At 43.3% G+C, this 20,475-nt stretch overlaps 1 protein-coding gene across 3 annotated transcripts in view; it reads right to left on the minus strand.

Annotated features, from left to right (window-relative positions):
• The window catches only part of nckap1 (NCK-associated protein 1), a 173,353-nt gene extending 153,128 nt beyond the window's left edge, over positions 1-20,225 (minus strand). For 2 of the 3 annotated variants that reach the window (XM_069935895.1, XM_069935896.1), the window contains exon 1: positions 19,974-20,009. In XM_069935895.1, the coding sequence (XP_069791996.1) occupies positions 19,974-20,003 (30 nt within the window). In that variant the 5' untranslated portion in view covers positions 20,004-20,009. Of the gene's footprint in view, positions 1-19,973 lie in introns of all 3 variants that reach the window. The other variant, XM_069935894.1, reaches the window with a different exon arrangement.
• Between the last annotated feature and the right edge of the window lie 250 nt (positions 20,226-20,475).

Below are 20,475 nucleotides of genomic sequence, written 5' to 3' on the forward strand. Positions count from 1 at the left end.
TGTGATGAGTAAGGGATTGCTTGAAGTGGGATGTGAGTGGGAAGGGAAGGTTGAGAATCACTGCTCTGGACCCAATTGTTACTGAAATATTTGGCTTGAGAAAAGTTGTCACTGGCCCATTTCCTTTGGAGTTCTGAAACCGTACACATAATGAGTCAATGAGGGACGATTAAAACAGTGGTTTTCAAACTTTTTCATTCCACCCACATACCACCTTAAGCAAACCCTTACTAATCACAGAGAACCTATGGCGTAGGGAATACTTAAAGTGGGATGTGAGTGGAAAGAAAAGGAGAAGAACCACTGCTTTGATGCTTCAGTGATGGGTATGAGGTACTGCAACTGATGAATTGTGAGAAAAATTAAAAGATAATCAACGGCAAGCCATGATTGTTTTGACAAGCTGTCACACTCAAGATGAAAATGAGAGAAATTGTTATATCCATTGACCACTATATGCCATCACCATCTTATTGTACACAACTGAGGCCACCTGTATTGACAGTATGTTTGTATCCCAACCGTTCAGTTGACAGTATTCCATTAATAATATATTACACTAATCATAGCCCAATGGAACTGGGAGCCCTCGTGCAGGATAGCTTAAAGGTAAAGGTGCATGTTGAGTCATTGGCGAAAAAGGCAAATGCAATGCTGGCATTTCAAGTGGAATAGAATACAAAAGCAGAGACGTGCTGATGAGGCTTTACAAGGCCTCGCATGGACAAAGTGGATGTAGATAGGTTGTTTCCCATGGCAGGAGAGTCCAGAATAAGAGGGCACAACTTCAGGATTGATAAGCTTCTGCATAGAACCAAAAATTGCAGAGGGTGGAAAATCTATGGAAATTGTTGCTACATACAGTTGTAGAGGGCAGATCATTAGGTGTATTTAAGACAAAGATTGATAGTTTCTAGATTAGTCAAGACATCAAAGGTTCTGGGGAGATCAGGCCGTGTGGGGAAAATGGATCAGATCATGACTAAATGATGGAGGGCACACTTGATGGGCTGAATAAGCCTATTTCTGCTCCTCAAGCAAATGGTCTTAAGTGTCATTTAATCTTGTTGAATTATGTCCTTTTTAAGACATTTGAAATGTAGAATCAACACATGAAATTGAACTATGAACGTATGAAAAATAAAACTGCTTGAGCAAGTTTGTCAAAAAAAGGTTATTTATAGTGTCAACTCTTTCACCCACATTTCCCATTAAAAAAAAAACAAATAGAGAGCCAATATGCTCAAGTATACGAACAGTTTCCTGGTGGCAAATTAAAGCAATATCCAGAAATTAACTTGATACAGTCTGCATCAGATACTTTGAGACCATGAATGCATGAAGCCAGGTTTCTCAATTTGAAACCCCAAAAAGTACTAAACAAATATCAAGGATCTCCTGGCCAAAATTCAATAAACATTACGAAAGAGATTTACACAGCAGGACCTCTTAGCACAAATTTTAGGATTTACCACTTAAATTCTTTCACTGGGCCATAAAGTCACTTTAAAAATATCGAACTTTACACTACCATGATAATCAATATTATGCAGTTCAATACATAAACAGATCCAAAGAGGATTTCAACATCCATCTCATTTAATTTTTCCTAATGAAGTCATCATTTATAAAAGGCTTAGAACCACACCCAGTTACAAGTCTAAACCTTCTTGGCAGCAAAAAAATGCTTGAGTAAATCAAATATTCTGGACCAATGAAACACAACTAGACAAAAACCAAAAATATTCCGGGAGTTCATATTTTCAATTTCAGCTTAAAGTCAAGGATTTACTATTTTAATCTTGACAAACATTAAGACTTTCTTCCAATATCTGCAACTATTATACCACCATGGGGATTGAATCAACAAACGTTAAAATAATGCAGAATTGCCAAATAGGCACTGGCATTCATACTTTTGAACAATCAAGGTACTTGGAAACTGGCATCGCCCTCAATTATAATAGTACAGATAAGAATCACTACGTTCGATTTTGAGTTCCAATCTGTCCCCGTGCTTGCGATATGCGGTACAGGTACGCTACTCGTGTGATGGTGGCCAATGGTAGCATCGCATGAAAGTATTGTACAGCATACTCTCTCATGAAGCTGACTCAACCATGCTCACAGTCTCTGTAGCGATCACGCAAACAAGTGCGCCATAAACAACCCGTCACGTCAACTAAATGCCCACTTGTCTTCTCCATGTGAGAAGAAAAAAAAGAGGAAAGCAATTACTCTGGAGATGAAACTCAAGACACTTGCTCAGCAAGCTGGTGATGGCTATAGCATGCGAGTTAGGACTTGTGTAATCAACGATCTCGACCATCTTAAAGGCGAATCAATGATGCAGTGAAATAGTCACCATTGGTGAATTCCACTAATTATCACGAGGAAGGGCTGGGCCAATTGATGCTATGGAGAGATTACTTGTCACGTGGATGGAAGATCAAGTACAAAAGCGGATGCCGCTTAGCCTACTGACGACACAGGCTAAGGCAAGTAGTCTTTTCGATACGCTTAAAGAGCTTACGGATGATCCTATGTATACGGAAAACTTTACGGCAAGTCTCGGTGGTTCCAAAGCTTCAAGCAGCATCATAATTTTTATAATGTGAAGGTCACCATCGGTGAGGCAACAAGTGGCGACACTGAAGCTGCCGAAGCCTTTATGGGAGAGCTGCTTTAGGATAATTGCCGATGAAAAATATTTGCCTGAACAAATATTTAAAGTTGATGAAACAGGCTTGGTCTGGAAGCGTGTGCCAGAGCATACCTACATTCAACAAGAGGCCAAGACAAGGCCAGGATTCAAGATATTCAAAGACTGTATAATGCCACTTTTGGGTGGAAATGTTGCAGGGTTCAAATTGAAGCATTTCCTAATCAACCACTCAGAACCCTAGAGCATTCAAGAATGCAAGCGAGCATATGCTTCCTGTTTATTATCGCCACAACAAGAAAGCCTCCATGGCATTAGCATTATTTGAAGAGTGGTTTTTGAAATGCTTTATTCCCTAGGCAAAAAAATATTGTTTGTCAAAACACCACCCAATTCAAGATTCTATTGATTTTAGACAATGCTCCAGGGCATCCTGATGTTAATTGTATTTTTGCCACAGAACAAAACCTCACTCATTCAACCAATGGACTGAGGTGCAATAATTACATTCAAAGCTTGCTATTTACACCAAGCGCTTGCCCAGGCTGTTCAATCGACTGAATGTGGCTCCGAGTTTTGGAAAAGCTTCAACATTCTAAATGCTATCTGGAACATCGCTGCAGCATGGGAAGAAGTGACAAAGCAGTACATAAACAGCATTTGGTAGAAAGTTTTAAAGACATTTGTGAGCACTTTTAAAGACTTTAACAAAGATTCTGCTGTTCACGAAATATATAACAAGATATTAGTGCTTAGGAAACAGCTACAATTGAAAATGGATGAAGAGGATGTTCATCAGCTTGTCGGAAAGCCCTTCAGTCTCAGTGCCAATGAAGAGCTGATCAAACTGGAGGAAGCAACCATTGGTTGAATGAGTGAGGTTTTGTTCGGTGGCAAAAATATAATTAACATCAGGATGCCCTGGAGCATTGACTAAAATCAATAGAATCTTGAATTGGGTGGTGTTTTGACAACAATATTTTTTTGCCTAGGGAATAAAGCAGTTCAAAAACCACTCTTCAAATAATGCTCATGCCATCGAGGAAGCAGAAGTTATGAAATACCAATAAAGTTCACAGCAAAGAAACTACTAAGGTGCTTGCTGTCATCAATAGTGGTGTATGGATGTTAGAAGAAATGGACACGATTTGCAAGAGCTGACAGGCAGATACAGGATACTCTTGCTTGCTACAGAAAAATTTATATTGAAAAGAAACAATGTGTCCAGTCAAAAATTGATATCTTCCTGAAGAATGTTGTGCCTGTTAAACCATCAACAAGGGTCGATGCCCCAGTGCCTTCAATTAGCTTTTCTCAAGCGTCATCAGAAGAGAGTGAAATTGGAGGAGTCACGTGATGGAGTAGTGGCCGGACGGTGAACTCCAGCCCTCTCCAGAAAAGTCGGAAAAAACAAAGGAAAACACAAAGGCACAAAAATAAAAATTAAAGTAAAGTGAGTATAAAGGTGGAAAGAAGATGGCGACGAAAAAAGAAAAATCAAAACCAACGGTAAGAAGAGAGGAAGAGAAGACAAAGGAAGAAGAAGGAGAAGGCCTTACCTGTTCGAAGAGGCCCGCAGTGGAGAGAGAAACCCGCTCCCTCAGGTCGGTAGAAAGTGGACTACAAAAATGGCTCGCTGAGCCGAGTAAAAGTGCGCAACCGCGCATGCAAAAAAACACACCGACGGGAGGGGTGACCAGCTGGGGAGTCGATCTCCACAGCCGGCAATGACAGCTGCAGAACAGCTGCAGCAAGAGGAGAACATAGAAGACAACGAAAACAAGAAAGAAGAGAAGAAAAGGGCAACAAAGAAACAACAGATGGCCAACCCAGAGGAAGTAGAAGAGGAAGAGGAAGAGTACAGTGAAATAGAAGAAGAAGGGAAAGGCAAGATAAAGGATTTACTTTCTCTTATTAAAGAATACATGGAGTCATTTAAAGAATGGCAAGCGCAAGAATTTAATGATTTAAGAAGAAGAATAAACAATACAGAAGAGAAAATGAATAAAATAGATATGACCTTATCAGAAATGGGAAAGAAAATGGACAAGATGGAAGAGCGGGAAGCAGCAGTAGAAATGGAGGTAGAGGACTTAAAAAAGAAATTAGAGGAATCTAATAAAAAAGTTATAGAGACACAAGAACTGTTAGCTCAGAAAATAGATATAATGGAAAATTATAACAGAAGAAATAACATAAAGATAGTGGGCCTTAAGGAAGATGAAGAATGCAAGAATATGAGAGAGTTTATAAAAGATTGGATCCCCAGGATCCTAGGATGTCCAGAACTACAGCAAGAAATGGAAATAGAAAGGGCACATAGAGCAGTGGCCTTTAAACCACAACCACAACAAAAGCCAAGATCTATTTTAGTAAAATTCCTAAGATATACTACAAGAGAAAAGGTACTGGAGAAGACAATGGAAAAAGTAAGAGAGGGCAACAAGCCACTGGAGTACAAAGGGCAAAAAATCTTCATTTATCCAGATATAAGTTTTAAACTCCTGAAGAAGAGAAAGGAGTTCAATACAGCAAAGGCGATTTTATGGAAGAAAGGGTATAAATGTATACTAAAGCATCCAGCGGTATTGAAAATATTTATTCCAGGACAGCAAAACAGACTATTCTCAGATCCAGAGGAAGCACGAAAATTTGCAGAACAATTACAAAATAGACTGAGAGATGAAGACGTGTAACGAGAGTACAAAAGACTGCGAACTAAAAAGACACACAAGTTTTGAACTCCTGAAGAAGAGGAAGGAGTTCAATACATCGAAAACGATCTTATGGAAAAAAACTATTCTCGGATCCAGAGGAAGCAAGGAAATTTGCAGAACAACTACAAAACAAACAGAGAGATGAAGACATGTAATAAGAGTAAAAATGACCATGATTTATATGTATGTGGGTAAAGAGGTATATGTGTGTATATGTATAATGTGCATACATGAATGTATCCATATTTAGAAGAAAATATAGATAGTATAGACAAGAATTAATAAGGGAAGGAAATGGAATAGAGGGAATAAGGAGGGAATTAAAAGAGTGACCTTTGTTACATATGAAAAGTGAAATCTTTTCTGGGGGGGCTGGGTGGGGAGGAGTTGCGGTCACTGCAAAATCAGCTGACGCTTGCGAGTGAATTTGCAAATCCAAATGGAGAGGGGAGATGTGGTTGTCCGACAAGGGATAAAGGACAACTCAGGAGGGGAAGGGGAGATTGGGGCTAAAGAAGTTTTAAATAGGAGAATAAGGAAAATGTTTGATGTTTTAGGAATGTTGTCTTATAAAGGGTTCAAAACAAGAAAACAGAAATGGATAAGAAGGAAAGGTAATGATGGAGAAACGGAAAGGGAAGATAAACAAAGTATAAAATGGCTACGTTGAACTATATGGCTTTAAATATTAATGGAATACATAACCAAATTAAAAGGAAGAAACTGCTAACTTTACTGAAAAAAGAAAAAATTGATATAGCATTTGTGCAAGAAACACATTTAACTGAATTGGAGCATAAGAAATTAAAGAGAGATTGGGTAGGACACATAACAGCAGCATCGTATAATTCAAAAGCAAGAGGAGTAGCTATATTAATTAGTAAAAATGTGCCATTTAAAATAGAAGAGGAAATAATAGATCCAGCAGGGAGATATGTAATGATAAAATGTCAGATATATTCAGAGTTTTGGAATCTACTCAATGTATATTCACCTAACGAAGAAGATCAAAAGTTTATGCAAGATATCTTTTTGAAGAAAGCAGATACGCAAGGGAACATATTAATAGGAGGGGATTTCAACCTGAATTTGGATTCAAATATGGACAAAACTGGGAAAAAAATTAACAGAAAGAACAAAGTAACCAAATTTATAATTAAATCGATGGAAGAAATGCAACTTTTGGATATATGGAGGAAACAACACCCAAATGAAAAGGAATATTCATATTACTCAGCTAGACATAAAACATACTCAAGAATAGACCTATTTTTGTTATCAGCTGTATGCAAGATAGAGTAAGAAAAACAGAATATAAAGCTAGAATACTATCGGACCATTCACCTTTAATATTGACAGTAAAGTTAGAGGACATCCCTCCAAGAATGTATAGATAGAGATTAAACCCCATGTTACTTAAAAGGCAGGATTTTAGAGAATTTATTGAAAAACAAATAAAAATGTATTTTGAAATAAATACGGAATCAGTGAAAGATAAGTTTATACTATGGGATGCAATGAAAGCATTCATTAGAGGGCAAATAATAAGTTATGTAACCAAGATGAAGAAGGACTATAATCAGGAAACAGAGCAGTTGAAAAGGGAAATAGTAAATATAGAAAAAGATTTAGCAATGAAGGAAGATACAACTAAAAGAAGAGAATTGGCGGATAAAAAAAATAAAATATGAAACACTACAAACATATAAGGTGGAGAAAAATATAATGAAGACAAAACAGAAATATTATGAACTAGGAGAAAAAACGCACAAAATTCTAGCGTGGCAGCTTAAGACAGAGCAAGCTAAGAAAATGGTATTGGCATCAAGGAAAAAAGACAAACAAATTACATATAATCCAAAAGAAATTAAGGAAAACTTTAGAGAATTCTATGAACAATTATACCGAACTGAAAACAAAGGGAAAGAAGGGAAAATAGATGAATTTCTGACTAAAATTGAACTACCAAAACTGCAAATAGAGGAACAAAATAAATTAACAGAGCCATTTGGAATAGTAGAAATACAAGAGATAATAAAAAAATTACCAAATAATAAGACACCAGGAGAGGATGGATTCCCAATAGAATTCTACAAAACATTTAAAGACTTATTAATTCTGCCCCTCCTGGAAGTAATCAACCAGATTGATAAAACACAAAGCTTACCAGATTCATGTAAAACAGCAATAATTACAGTAATACTAAAGCAAGGGAAAGATCCACTCACACCAGCGTCATATAGACCAATATCTTTACTTAACACAGATTATAAGATAATAGCTAAACTATTAGCAAACAGATTAGCAGAGTATGTACCGAAAATGGTAAATTTAGACCAAACTGGATTTATCAAAAAAAGACGCACAACAGACAATATTTGTAAATTTATTAACTTAATTCATGCAGTAGAAGGGAATAAAGCACCTACAGTAGCAGTTGCTTTAGACGCAGAGAAGGCCTTTGACAGAGTAGAATGGAATTATTTGTTCAAAGTATTGCAAAAATTCAGTTTACCGGAGAAGTATATTAATTGGATTAAAGCATTATATAAGGGACCGTTAGCGAAAGTGACAGTAAATGGACATGTATCAAAGCAATTTAACTTAAGCAGGTCAACATGGCAGGGATGCCCACTATCACCCTTATTGTTTGCGTTAGCTATAGAACCACTAGCAGAATTGATAAGAACAGAAAATAATATAAAAGGAATAACAATAAAAGACAAGGAATATAAAATCAGTTTATTTGCGGATGATGTTATAGTATACTTAACAGAACCAGAACTATCAATAAAAGAATTATATAAGAAATTGAAGGAATATGGAGAAGTGTCGGGTTACAAGATAAACGTAAATAAAAGTGAAGCAATGCCTATGAATAATGCGGATTTCTCAAAATTTAAGAAGGAATCACCATTTAGATGGCAAATGCAAGCAATAAGATACCTAGGTGTACAAATAAACAAAAATCTCAGCCAACTATATAAACTCAATTATTATCCACTAATGAAAAAATTACAGGACGATTTAGAGCATTGTAAAGATTTACCACTAACACTAATAGGAAGGATAAACTGTATTAAAATGAACATTTTTCCAAGGATATTATACCTATTTCAGGCATTGCCAATACAACTGACAGAGAAATTCTTCAAGGAGTTAAAGAAAATAGTAAGGAAATTTTTATGGAAAGGGGGGAAACCAAGGATAGCACTAGATAAATTAACAGAATGGTATAAACAAGGAGGCTTACAACTGCCAAACTTTAAAAATTATTATAGAGCCGCACAATTAAGATACCTATCAGATTTTTATCAAACAAGGGAAAAGCCAGATTGGACGAGATTAGAATTAGATAAAATAGGGGAAAAGATACCTGAACACATATTATATAAATGGGATGAAAAATTGGTACAACATAGAAGTTCTCCAGTATTACATCATCTCCTCAATATTTGGAAGAAGATTCATGTAGAAAGAAATAAAACAAATTATCAATTACCAAAACTAATATTGACGCAAAACAAGTTACTCCCTTTTACAATAGATAACCTTTCCTTTAGAGAATGGGAGAAAAAAGGGATTAAAAGAATAGAAAATTGTTTTTCAGGAAATAGATTCTTATCCTTTGAACAAATGAAAGATAAATACAATATAACTCAAGATACAGCGCTGGCATATTACCAATTGAGATCCTACTTGAAGGATAAATTAGGAAGCAGTTTGAGTTTGCCAGAGGGAAGTAACCTTGAATATGTGATTACAGATACAATGATAATCAAAAGATTTATAACAAATATGTATATTAAACTGCAAGAAAAGGAGAATGAGGAAACAAATGGTAAAACTAAACAAAAATGGGAACAAGATTTAAATATAAAGATAAAAAAGGAAACATGGGAGAAGTTATGCTCCGGAACGATGAGAAATACAATAAATACGCGGTTACGTATGATACAATATAACTGGATACACAGGCTATACATTACACCTCAAAAGTTAAATAAATGGGACCCAACAGTATCTGATAGATGTTTTCGATGTAAAAAAGAAATGGGAACAACAATTCATGCAATCTGGACATGTGAGAAAGTAGAAAAATTTTGGGAAGATCTAAATCAGATATTAAATAAAATAACAGAAAACAATATACCAAAGAATCCAGAGATCTTCCTCCTAAGTAACATAAAAAACAAAGAATTTGGAATTGATTTGGAGGATGCACAAAAAAGATTTGTTAAGATAGCTCTAGCCGTAGCAAAAAAATGTATTATGTCAACCTGGAAATTGGAAGATAATTTGAAAATACAACAATGGTATATAGAAATGAATAAATGTATTCCATTAGAAAAAATAACATATAGTTTAAGAAATAATATTGAAATATTCGAACAAATATGGGAGCCTTACATTAAACACAATAGCGAAAACCTACCGGGGACAATCATTACCTAAGTTAACGGAAGGAAAAGGAAATGAAAAGAATGGACTCAGTAGAATTTCTGGTGTATTTTTATTGAATGACAACATTGTCTGACTGGTTTAATGTATCCTAGATTTTATACCTTAAATGGACGGGAGGGGGGAGGTAGGGAGGGTGGGATGGGAGGGGGGGGGAAGAAAATGGCACTGTATATGTGTGAAAAGGAAAAAGTGTGTACCATGGTTAATGTGATTTATGGTGTGAAAAATAAAAAATTTAAAAAAAAGAGTGAAATTGATGACCCTGTTGCTTTAGTATCCCCACCATCCAGCAATTAATTTCAGTTCAATGCTTCATTCTTCAGGCCCAGTGTGTTTTCATCTGTGTATGTTGATTGCTTTTCAGTGTGGAATAAAGTATTTAACATTTCATTATTTAAAAATGGTAGGTGTGGTATTCTTTTTTGTCTTCCGATGGGAGTGCCAGAAGGAATTGAGGACTACCTATATAGTAGTTTTAATTTAAATAAAAGTTGGCAAATCGAATGCCAATCCAGGTGTTTCTTAAATGTTGTGAGCATGTCTGACTCCACCACACACTCAGGCAATGTGTTCCAGATCACAATCACCCTGAGTGAAATAAATAAAGACACAAGAAACAGGAGCAGGGATCAGCCACCCAGCCCTAATGAGGAGCCGAGTTATCTTTTGTACAATTACCCCACACAGAGACAAGGACCTTCTCTGCAGAAGAACTGCAATGCCTCAGTCACCATGACCACATTTTACTGAAGTTACATTGAAGCAGGAACATTAGCCTTGACATTGCTCACTTTCACTCACTTCTATGTGATGCATAACACTGCCTGGGTGGCAATTATTTCATCACACCCCATAATTGATACACAAAAAATAATGCAACAACTTGCAAGAATGGTCTTTTCTCTTCAGTTTATAGGATTTACAGTTTCACATCTTCAGTTTCCTAATCTTCATACAATTTTTATTGAAGTGAATTTTTACTCTTTCACAATCGGGATAAAGGTACAGAAGCCTAAAGACGAGCACTCCACGGCACAAGGACAGCCTCTTCCCTGCTGCCATCAGATTCCTGAATAATCAATGAACCAAAGACACTGCCTTACTTTTGTGGATTATATATATATATATATATATATATATATATATATATATATATATATACACACACACACACACAATACTGTCAGGTGGATAGAATATGAATGCTGCCAAAACACCAAATTTCATGACTTGTTCATGACAATAAATTCTGATTCTGAATTGTGCCAAATGCATGGAATAGTTTACTCATATTGAGGTACTCAGTCACATATTTTACCTTCTCACTTATAGACCCTCATTCAGCTTCTGAGTGGTGACTTTGTCAACTGACCTCTTGGCTAATGCAACAATTCTGAAAGACACTTCCCTGGTTTCATGGGATTTATACAAACTAGTTTCAAGACATCCACTGGAACAGAGCTCAACAATGAGAAGAGGATGCACAGAGCAGGGCAAGCCCTGGAAGCAGCAAAAAGGAAAGAGGTGGATGGAAGATAATGGAGGCAGACAAGTGCAAGGAAATGCTTCTTACCAGAGATCATAATTCATCCAGCAATAATGCTGCCACCCAAAACTAAGCAAGACATTGGCACTTCACTACAAATTTTCACTGATATCTCCCTCTAGTTCCAGGTAAAAGTACCTCTCAGTAAGTACACTGAGTGGCTGTCAAAAACTGCCAATTTCCAAGACTCCTTCCAGGCTTAAGATCATTGCAATATAATTTCCTGCCTACTTCATGATGCTCCCTAATCAAACACTAATGAGGAAACTTAATCCTCACTTTCAAGAAAGCACCATGAGTGATCGAACATAGTTTTCTAATGTTTGCAGGCTTGCCCATAGAGGAGAAAGCCAACATGCAAGCAGTCTCATAACTAATAGAAGAGAATGAACACAATCCATTCCTCAAAACCCACCAATTTACAATATTGACATGGCAGTATATCATCTTTAGGCTTGTGCCTGGAATCCAGGCTGCTCACCGGCTTCATTTTAAAGCAATCCCGTCATTTGCCACTAGATATCAAAGGACAGCTACAAAGGATAATGACTATCTACTTGTCACAACTCAAGACTAATAAGCAATCCACATACACATACCATTATTAAAAAATCAGTTACACTGTTAAAATAATAAATGCATAGCATGGGTTAAATAAAACATCTCTACTGCCAGGACTCTTTTGAAAGAGCCTGGAATGTTCAAAACCGGAACCTTTGTACTGATTTTCTACAAACTACACAAACTCGCCATCTGGCCTGCCTAGTCCTCACTCACTAGCCATCCTAGTAAACAGATCATCAGGAACAGGACAGGTTTTCAGACCTAACTGATATAGTAGCAAATGGTTCAAACTCGATTCCCCATGAACCAAGTTGTCGATCTTATGTGTCCTCCACATGTGGTTGCCCTTAGCTCAAAAATTCCAATGCAGTTTTTAAAATCTAAACAGGACAGAGAAACACAAGCTTGTGTAATGAAAACCCAATGCATCAAGTGCATCTGGTGGAATGGTACTTGGTGGAAAATGCAGGGTGGCCTCAGCGGACATTCTTGAAGAACTCAATGGGCAGAGCTACCTCAGTCTGGTCTGGCTACTTGACAAAATATCAATTGAGAGCAAGTAGTGGAAACAAATTTTTTTTTTTATATATAAATCAGAGAATAACATTGCATTCAGTTCTGGTTGCCTCACTGCAAGAAGGCTTTAGAGAGGCTGCAGAGGATCTTTACCAGGATTGGAGACCATGTTTAATGAAGCAAAATTGACACAGCTGACACTTCTCACTTTGGAGCAGAGAATAAGAGTTGACATAAAAGAAAATAGAATTTTATGAGGGGCTAAAATCGTCGGGGGGCGGGGAAACATCAGCCTTTCCCCCCACCCCCACCCCCACCAGGAGTAAAGCAGCAAATACCAGAGAACATTTGTTCAAAGTGGTTAGAGCAAAGAATAGGGAAGATGTCAGAGGCAAGTATTTTGTTTTAAACAGAGTGGTGGTGCCTGGAATGCTTTTCCAGGAGTGGTGGTGCAGGCTGGTACGTTCAGAAGACTGATAGGCACAGGGATGTAAGAACAATAGAGGGTTATGCATTGAGGTAGGAAAGGATTAGATGGATGTGATTTAATCTTGCATAGGTTGGCAGAAGATTGTAGGCTGAAGGGCCTGAATACACTGTAATGTTGTATGTTAACAGCAGATTTCCAGAGACAATGTACACTACTTCAGCATTTCTCATACTCTAATGTGATGGAATATTGCAGCACAGCAGAAGTTTATAGCTGCACAACATTATCTAGATTCTGTGTGGCTTATATCAGCACAGCGAGACATCAGTCTCTTTACATGGAATTCAAAGTGAAACTGGGTGTTAACACAAAGATTACTGAGGAACAAAGTCCAAGTGTAAAACATTGAAAAGGTGTCATGCATTGAAGAATGACATTCAAAGATGCATTCACCGAGTTTAACCACATCCAAAGTTATTAAAGATATGGTCACTAAATCAAGGTTCTTGACTCTTTTACTACCTACTCTCACTACCTTCAGAGCACATACCCTTTTAACTATCTGGGACCTCTCTCCTCCAAAACAGGATGGGAATTTTTGGAACCTAACCGAGTTTAACCACATCCAAAGTTATTAAAGATATGGTCACTAAATCAAGGTTCTTGACTCTTACTACCTACTCCCACTACCTTCAGAGCACATACCCTTTTAACCATCTGGGACCTCTCTCCTCCAAAACAGGATGGGAAATTTTGGAACCTGCTCCCCACATCATGTTCTATGGATCAAATGAGTTTCAGAAGTTCTAATATGTTCTTATGGTCACAAACAAAAAACCCACACCACCCCACCTTTAGGAAATGAATGCAGAGAAGCCTTAAACTACAGAGTATACAAGATTGCTCCTCAAGGTTAGCAGGACAGAACCCAGTGGCTGAGAAAAAACACAAATACTGCACTTTCGCCGCCTTAAATTTTTGGCAGCATTTATCAAGTTGCTTCAGATTGCAAGAAGAATGAGGTAAAAAAAATGCAAAACTAGAAAATGAAACAACATTCACAAAAGAATGTATGCACATAGGCATAGGGGAAAATATCCAGATAATCCACAAGAACGCATCCCATGCAAAGTACAATGTGCAAACAATTCATGACAATACAAGATAATGGTAGACAAAAAAACTGTACTGAACGCAAGACCAAGCACACCACAAAGTCTCATAGAGCATGTGAATAAAATGACAAACAAGTACACAGCTGACCAGAGACCACAGATGGCCAGATTTATGAGAGAAAGGATGCACTCAAATAAATAAAATACTACAATCAGAGAGCAGCATTGAGCTGGAGGATTTGAGACTACATCAAAGAAAGTCACAGAATGAGCAGATATCTTTGCCAGCACAAGAACGGAATAAAATTACAATAAACATTGAGTGCATTTTGTTAAAATTAGTTGAAGCACCAGATTTTCCATTTGAGGGTCAACATGAACATTTTAAATTGAGAGATACTGTATTGTCTCCAGTCCTTCGAGCCCATGCTGCCCATTTGCCCAAAATATTACATTCTCAATAATATGTTGCCTTTTTGAAGTATGAACCATACTCCATCTCTAGCAAAGATTGAATTACTGAAAATTGTGATCAACAAATATACAAACTAAATTTTTTCCAGTTAGTTGAATGTCTTACTCCATCTTTAGAAAAACAACCCTGCATCCATTCTTTTACTGAGGACTCTACCATCAGTTCCCACAATCTCTCAGGTTTCCACTCCTTCCTCATCTTAATTTGCCGATGGCGTGCTCATTCATTACTTCACAATCTCCTGACTCCACTATTCCCATGGTTACTTGGCTCTCATTTCACCAAGTAATCTAAAACTTTGCCTCCTTGGTCCTCACCTGCATTATTCCTTTCACCTTTGCAGCAACTGACCTTGCAGCAACATCTTTGCCCAATGATCCTCAGCTGTGTTTTTCCAATCCCATCGAGATTTCTGTCTCACTTAGGATACTCCAACATTAGCCATGTGTATCTCCAATTTCCCACATTAAGGCACCTTAGGACAGTCTTACTATATTAATTACTGTCCTTTAATTATGTTAAATCCAAGAGTCTTAAAATTTGAAGGTGACATCATCACACCATTTTTCCTCAATGGCAACTGAATGCTACAAAATATTAACGGTGATATTTTACATGACAAAGGCATAAAACAAAAACAGCCAAATCATTCAAGCAAAAAAATTCCACAGGTCAAGAAGACAAAGATGTCAAATTCTTAGAGAATCCCATTTTTTCAGTCGCCTTTCATTTTAAAATTCTAAGCTGACTTTTTAAATTTGAATTGATTTTCTGATACATCTTGAGCATCTGGAAGTTGAACACAAGTTACAGTGCCATTGGTTGTGTTCCAGAAATACCAAGTGAAAAAAGGGCATGGTTAGGAACTTAATTTTGAATAAACTATTTCTGAAAACATGCATTAATAAACTAGATGATCTACTTCTGACAAACTAAATGTCAACACATCAACTGAACAGATCATAATTAAATTCTACTAAAAATAGGAGAGCTGAAAGAAATTCACTGTTTAGTTCGTCCTGACCCCTCATTTTAATTGATGTGGTCTGTCTGATGAAAAATGCATTGTATAAAATATCAATATTCTCAAGGTCAAGTTGGTACATGCATGCATTTCCACAGAAGTTCAAGACATCATCTGACAATTCAGGTTTTTCCCCCCCACCCCCAAGATCTAGACCAGTTTATTTTGATGATATGGCAAACTCTATTTGAAGGGGTAGTGCCCTGCAATAAAATGGCAAAGAAACGAGCAGCAGGGCCAACTAAAACTTGAACGTTTTGTGCTTTTTTTTAATAAAGGGAAAGATTTCAGAAAACTCATTAAGGCTTGTTTTATTCAAACCTAACTACACTATAAACCTGAAATTATACACTGAATAAAAAATACCACTTTGCCAAAACATGCCTAGACTAGAATTTCAATGCCTTGAAAACCAAAAGGTGCCGAATTGTGACCTCAAGTCTTCAAAGATTTCGTTTCATTGAAATGCACCATAATTAACAATGAACCAAATTCTTCACAAGGGCAGCATCTTGCACAAATACAAATGAATTCGGCATCTCCAAAGGAGTCTTGACAGTGGCCAGCAGTGGCCAACTCCTGCAGGAGTTTCCTTGCTGTCCAACCATTCGAGATTCAAGTGGGAAATTCACCCATTACGATCATTCACTGACAGTTCCAACTGCGAGCAACACAATGCCCGATTTTTTGTTGTTGTTGTGCCCCCCCCCTTCCCCAAATAAACTTATTTCAGGTGCAGCTGCGACATCCTCGGAATGTCAGTCGGGGAAGGGGCAAATCCAGGACCCTCCGCCCAGGGAGTGGAGACTGGCCCAGGGAGGTGCGGCGCCGGCTGCTGCAGGAGCGACTTCCCCGTGAAGCGACGCCAGAAGCCGCACGTCCGGCCACAGAAACCACCTCGGTGCCTTTCCTCCCAGAGCCCTGCTGGTTTGGTCTGAAGCGGCAGTGCGGGGCGCGGGGGCGGGGGGGGGGGGGCGCAGCTCGTCGTTTTAAAAGCAGAGTTTCCCCCCCCCAAAAGAAAACTATCATTGAAAAATTAAACGGCTCCAACTAACTGAATATTTAGAGAATAACCTGGTCAATTTCTGACAGGATCAGTGGACCCGTACTCATTGAGGGGGGGAGAGGGAGGGGGAAAGGGGGGAGGAGGGAAGGGGAAAAGGGGGGGAGGAGGGAAGGGGAAAGGGGGGAGGAGGGAAGGGAAAGGGGGGGAGAGGAAGGGAGAAAGGGGGGGAGGAGGGAAGGGGAAAGGGGGGGAGGAGGGAAGGGGAAAGGGGGGGAGGAGGGAAGGGGAAAGGGGGGGAGGAGGGAAGGGAAAAGGGGGGAGGAGGAAGGGGAAAAGGGGGGAGGAGGGAAGGGGAAAAGGGGGGAGGATGGGAAGGGGAAAAGGGGGGAGGAGGGAAGGGGAAAAGGGGGGAGGAGGGAAGGGAGAAAAGGGGGGAGGAGGGAAGGGGAAAAGGGGGGAGGAGGGGAAGGGGAAAAGGGGGGGAGGAGGGAAGGGGAAAAGGGGGGAGGAGGGAAGGGGAAAGGGGGGGAGGAGGGAAGGGGAAAGGGGGGGAGGAGGGAAGGGGAAAGGGGGGGAGGAGGGAAGGGGAAAGGGGGGGAGGAGGGAAGGGGGAAAGGGGGGAGGAGGAAGGGAAAGGGGGGGAGGAGGGAAGGGGAAAGGGGGGAGGAGGGAAGGGGAAAGGGGGGAGGAGGGAAGGGGAAAGGGGGGGAGGAGGGAAGGGGAAAGGGGGGGAGGAGGGAAGGGAAAGGGGGGAGGAGGGAAGGAGAAAGGGGGGAGGAGGGAAGGGGAAAAGGGGGGAGGAGGGAAGGGGAAAAGGGGGGAGGAGGGAAGGGGAAAGGGGGGAGGAGGGAAGGGGAAAGGGGGGGAGGAGGGAAGGGGAAAGGGGGGAGGAGAGGAAGGGGAAGGGGGGAGGAGGGAAGGGGAAGGGAGGGGGAGAGGAGGGAAGGGAAAGGGGGGAGGAGGGAAGGGGAAAGGGGGGGAGGAGGGAAGGGGAAAGGGGGGGAGGAGGGAAGGGGAAAGGGGGGGAGGAGGGAAGGGGAAAGGGGGGAGGAGGAAGGGGGAAAGGGGGGAGGAGGGAAGGGGAAAGGGGGGGAGGAGGGAAGGGAAAGGGGGGGAGGAGGGAAGGGGAAAGGGGGGGAGGAGGAAGGGGAAAGGGGGGAGGGGAGGGAGGGGGAAAGGGGGGGAGGAGGGGAGGGAAGGGGAAAGGGGGGAGGAGGGAAGGGGAAAGGGGGAGGAGGGAGGGAAGGGGGGAGGAGGGAAGGGGAAAGGGGGGGAGGAGGGAAGGGGAAAGGGGGGGGAGGAGGGAAGGGGAAAGGGGGGAGGAGGGAAGGGGAAAGGGGGGAGGAGGGAAGGGGAAAGGGGGGGAGGAGGGAAGGGGAAAGGGGGGGAGGAGGGAAGGGGAAGGGGGAGGGAGGAGGGAAGGGGAAAGGGGGGGAGGAGGGTAAGGGAAAGGGGGGGAGGAGGGAAGGGGAAAGGGGGGGAGGAGGAAGGGATCGGGGGGAGGAGGGAAGGGGAAAGGGGGGGAGGAGGGGAGGGGAAAGGGGGGGAGGAGGGAAGGGGAAAGGGGGGGAGGAGGGAAGGGGAAAGGGGGGGAGGAGGGAAGGGGATAAGGGGGGGAGGAGGGAAGGGGAAAGGGGGGGAGGAGGGAAGGGGAAAGGGGGGGGAGGAGGGAAGGGGGAAAGGGGGGGAGGAGGGAAGGGGAAAGGGGGGGAGGAGGGAAGGGGAAAGGGGGGGAGGAGGGAAGGGGAAAGGGGGGAGGAGGGAAGGGGAAAGGGGGGAGGAGGGAAGGGGAAAGGGGGGGGAGAGGGAAGGGGAAAGGGGGGAGGAGGGAAGGGAAAGGGGGGAGGAGGGAAGGGGAAAAGGGGGGAGGAGGGAAGGGGAAAAGGGGGGAGGAGGGGAGGGAAGGGAAAGGGGGAGGAGGGAAGGGAAAGGGGGGAGGAGGGAAGGGGAAAGGGGGGGAGGAGGGAAGGGGAAAGGGGGGGGAGGAGGGAAGGGGAAAGGGGGGGAGGGAAGGGAGGAAAGGGGGGGAGGAGGGAAGGGAAAGGGGGGGAGGAGGGAAGGGGAAAGGGGGGGGGTAAGGAGGGAAGGGGAAAGGGGGGGAGGAGGGAAGGGGGAAAGGGGGGGAGGAGGGAAGGGGAAAGGGGGGAGGAGGGAAGGGGAAAGGGGGGGAGGAGGGAAGGGAAAGGGGGGAGGAGGGAAGGGGAAAGGGGGGGAGGAGGGAAGGGAAAGGGGGGGAGGAGGGAAGGGGAAAGGGGTGGGAGGAGGGAAGGGGAAAGGGGGGAGGAGGGAAGGGAAAGGGGGGGGAGTGGAAGGGAAAGGGGGGGAGGAGGGATTAGGGAAAGGGGGGGAGGATGGGAAGGGGAAAGGGGGGGAGGAGGGAGGGGAAAGGGTGGGGATGGAGGGAAGGGGGAAAGGGGGGGAGGAGGGAAGGGGAAGGGGGGGAGGAGGGAAGGGGAAAGGGGAGGGAGGAGGGAAGGGGAAAGGGGGGGTGGAGGAAGGGGAAAGGGGGGGAGAGGGAAGGGGAAAGGGGGGGAGGAGGGAAGGGGAAAGGGGGGGAGGAGGGAAGGGGAAAGGGGGGGAGGAGGGAAGGGGAAAGGGGGGGGAGGAGGGAAGGGGAAAGGGGGGAGGAGGGAAGGGGAAAGGGGGGGGAGGAAGGGAAGGGAAAGGGGGGAGGAGGAGGGAGAAAAGGGGGGAGGAGGGAAGGGGAAAGGGGGGAGGAGGGAAGGGGAAAAGGGGGGAGGAGGGAAGGGGAAATGGGGGAGGAGGGAAGGGAAAAGGGTGGAGGAGGGAAGGGGAAAAGGGGGGAGGAGGGAAGGGGAAAAGGGGGAGGAGGAAGGGGAAAAGGGGGGAGGAGGGAAGGGGAAAGGGGGAGGAGGGAAGGGGAAAAGGGGGGAGGAGGGAAGGGGAAAAGGGGGGAGGAGGGAAGGGAAAGGGGGGTGGTGGGAAGGGGAAAAGGGGGAGGAGGGAAGGGGAAAAGGGGGAGGAGGAGGGAAAAGGGGGGAGGAGGGGGAGATCTTATTTATTACAATCAACCCAGCTGCAAAGGGCAAACACCCACAGAATTGCACCGGATTCAGACGAAAGCCAACCTTGATCAGGCTACGAAGGGACATTAATCAGGGCGATGCCTTGAAAGGGTGGGGGGGGGGGGAGAGGGGGAGGAGAGGAGGTTTGGGGGGGTGGGGGATGCCACAAGGCGTTGGAGGGAATGAAAAGGCCCCGGCCTCCGAGAAACTTCAACCCAAGTCCCGGGAAAGGGAGGGGGGGGGGGGGAGGCGGTGTGGGGGGGGGGGTTTGTCAGCCAAGGCCGACCGGAGCCCCCGCCCCGCCCACTACAGACCCACCGTGTCGTCCCCAGGGAAACCTGGACCCCGGGAAGGGGAGGTGGGGAGGCAAGGCCGACTCGCCCCCCCCCCATCCTCCCCCCGCCCCCCCCCCATCCCATCGCCCCCACCTTCTTGATGTTGTAGATTCGGGTCAGCATCCCGATCCCCCCTGTCGCTTCAGGATTGTCAGACTTCTCGGCGATCTTCTGCTGGCTCGACATCACGGCGCGGGACATGGCGGAGGGGAGGGGGATGCGGGGGCGGGGAGGGGAGGGGGGGCTTTTAAACCGAAAAATCAATGGCGAGCGGCCCACAGCCTCCATCCAACGCGCGGCGGCTCCTTCGCTAGGTGGTGGCCCTGGCCGAGACCGAGGCTCTGCCACCCTCCTCCCACTCCTGACTCTGACCGCCTGCTCGCCAGCGCGCCCCCTGCACGTGACCGCCGCTCGCCAGCGCGCCCCCTCCCTCCCCACGTGACCGCTGCTTGCCGGCGACCTCCCTCCCCACGTGATCGCTGCTCGCCAGCGCGGCGGCCCCCCCCCCTCCACGTGACCCGCTGCTGCTCGCCAGCGCCCCCTCCGGCGCCCCGCCGCTGGAAGTTGCCGGCCAAGTTCGAGGAGCTCGAACGGG

The sequence above is a fragment of the Narcine bancroftii genome, chromosome 4 (genome assembly GCF_036971445.1).
Source record: "Narcine bancroftii isolate sNarBan1 chromosome 4, sNarBan1.hap1, whole genome shotgun sequence".
In the NCBI taxonomy this organism is placed as follows: Eukaryota; Metazoa; Chordata; class Chondrichthyes; order Torpediniformes; family Narcinidae; genus Narcine; species Narcine bancroftii.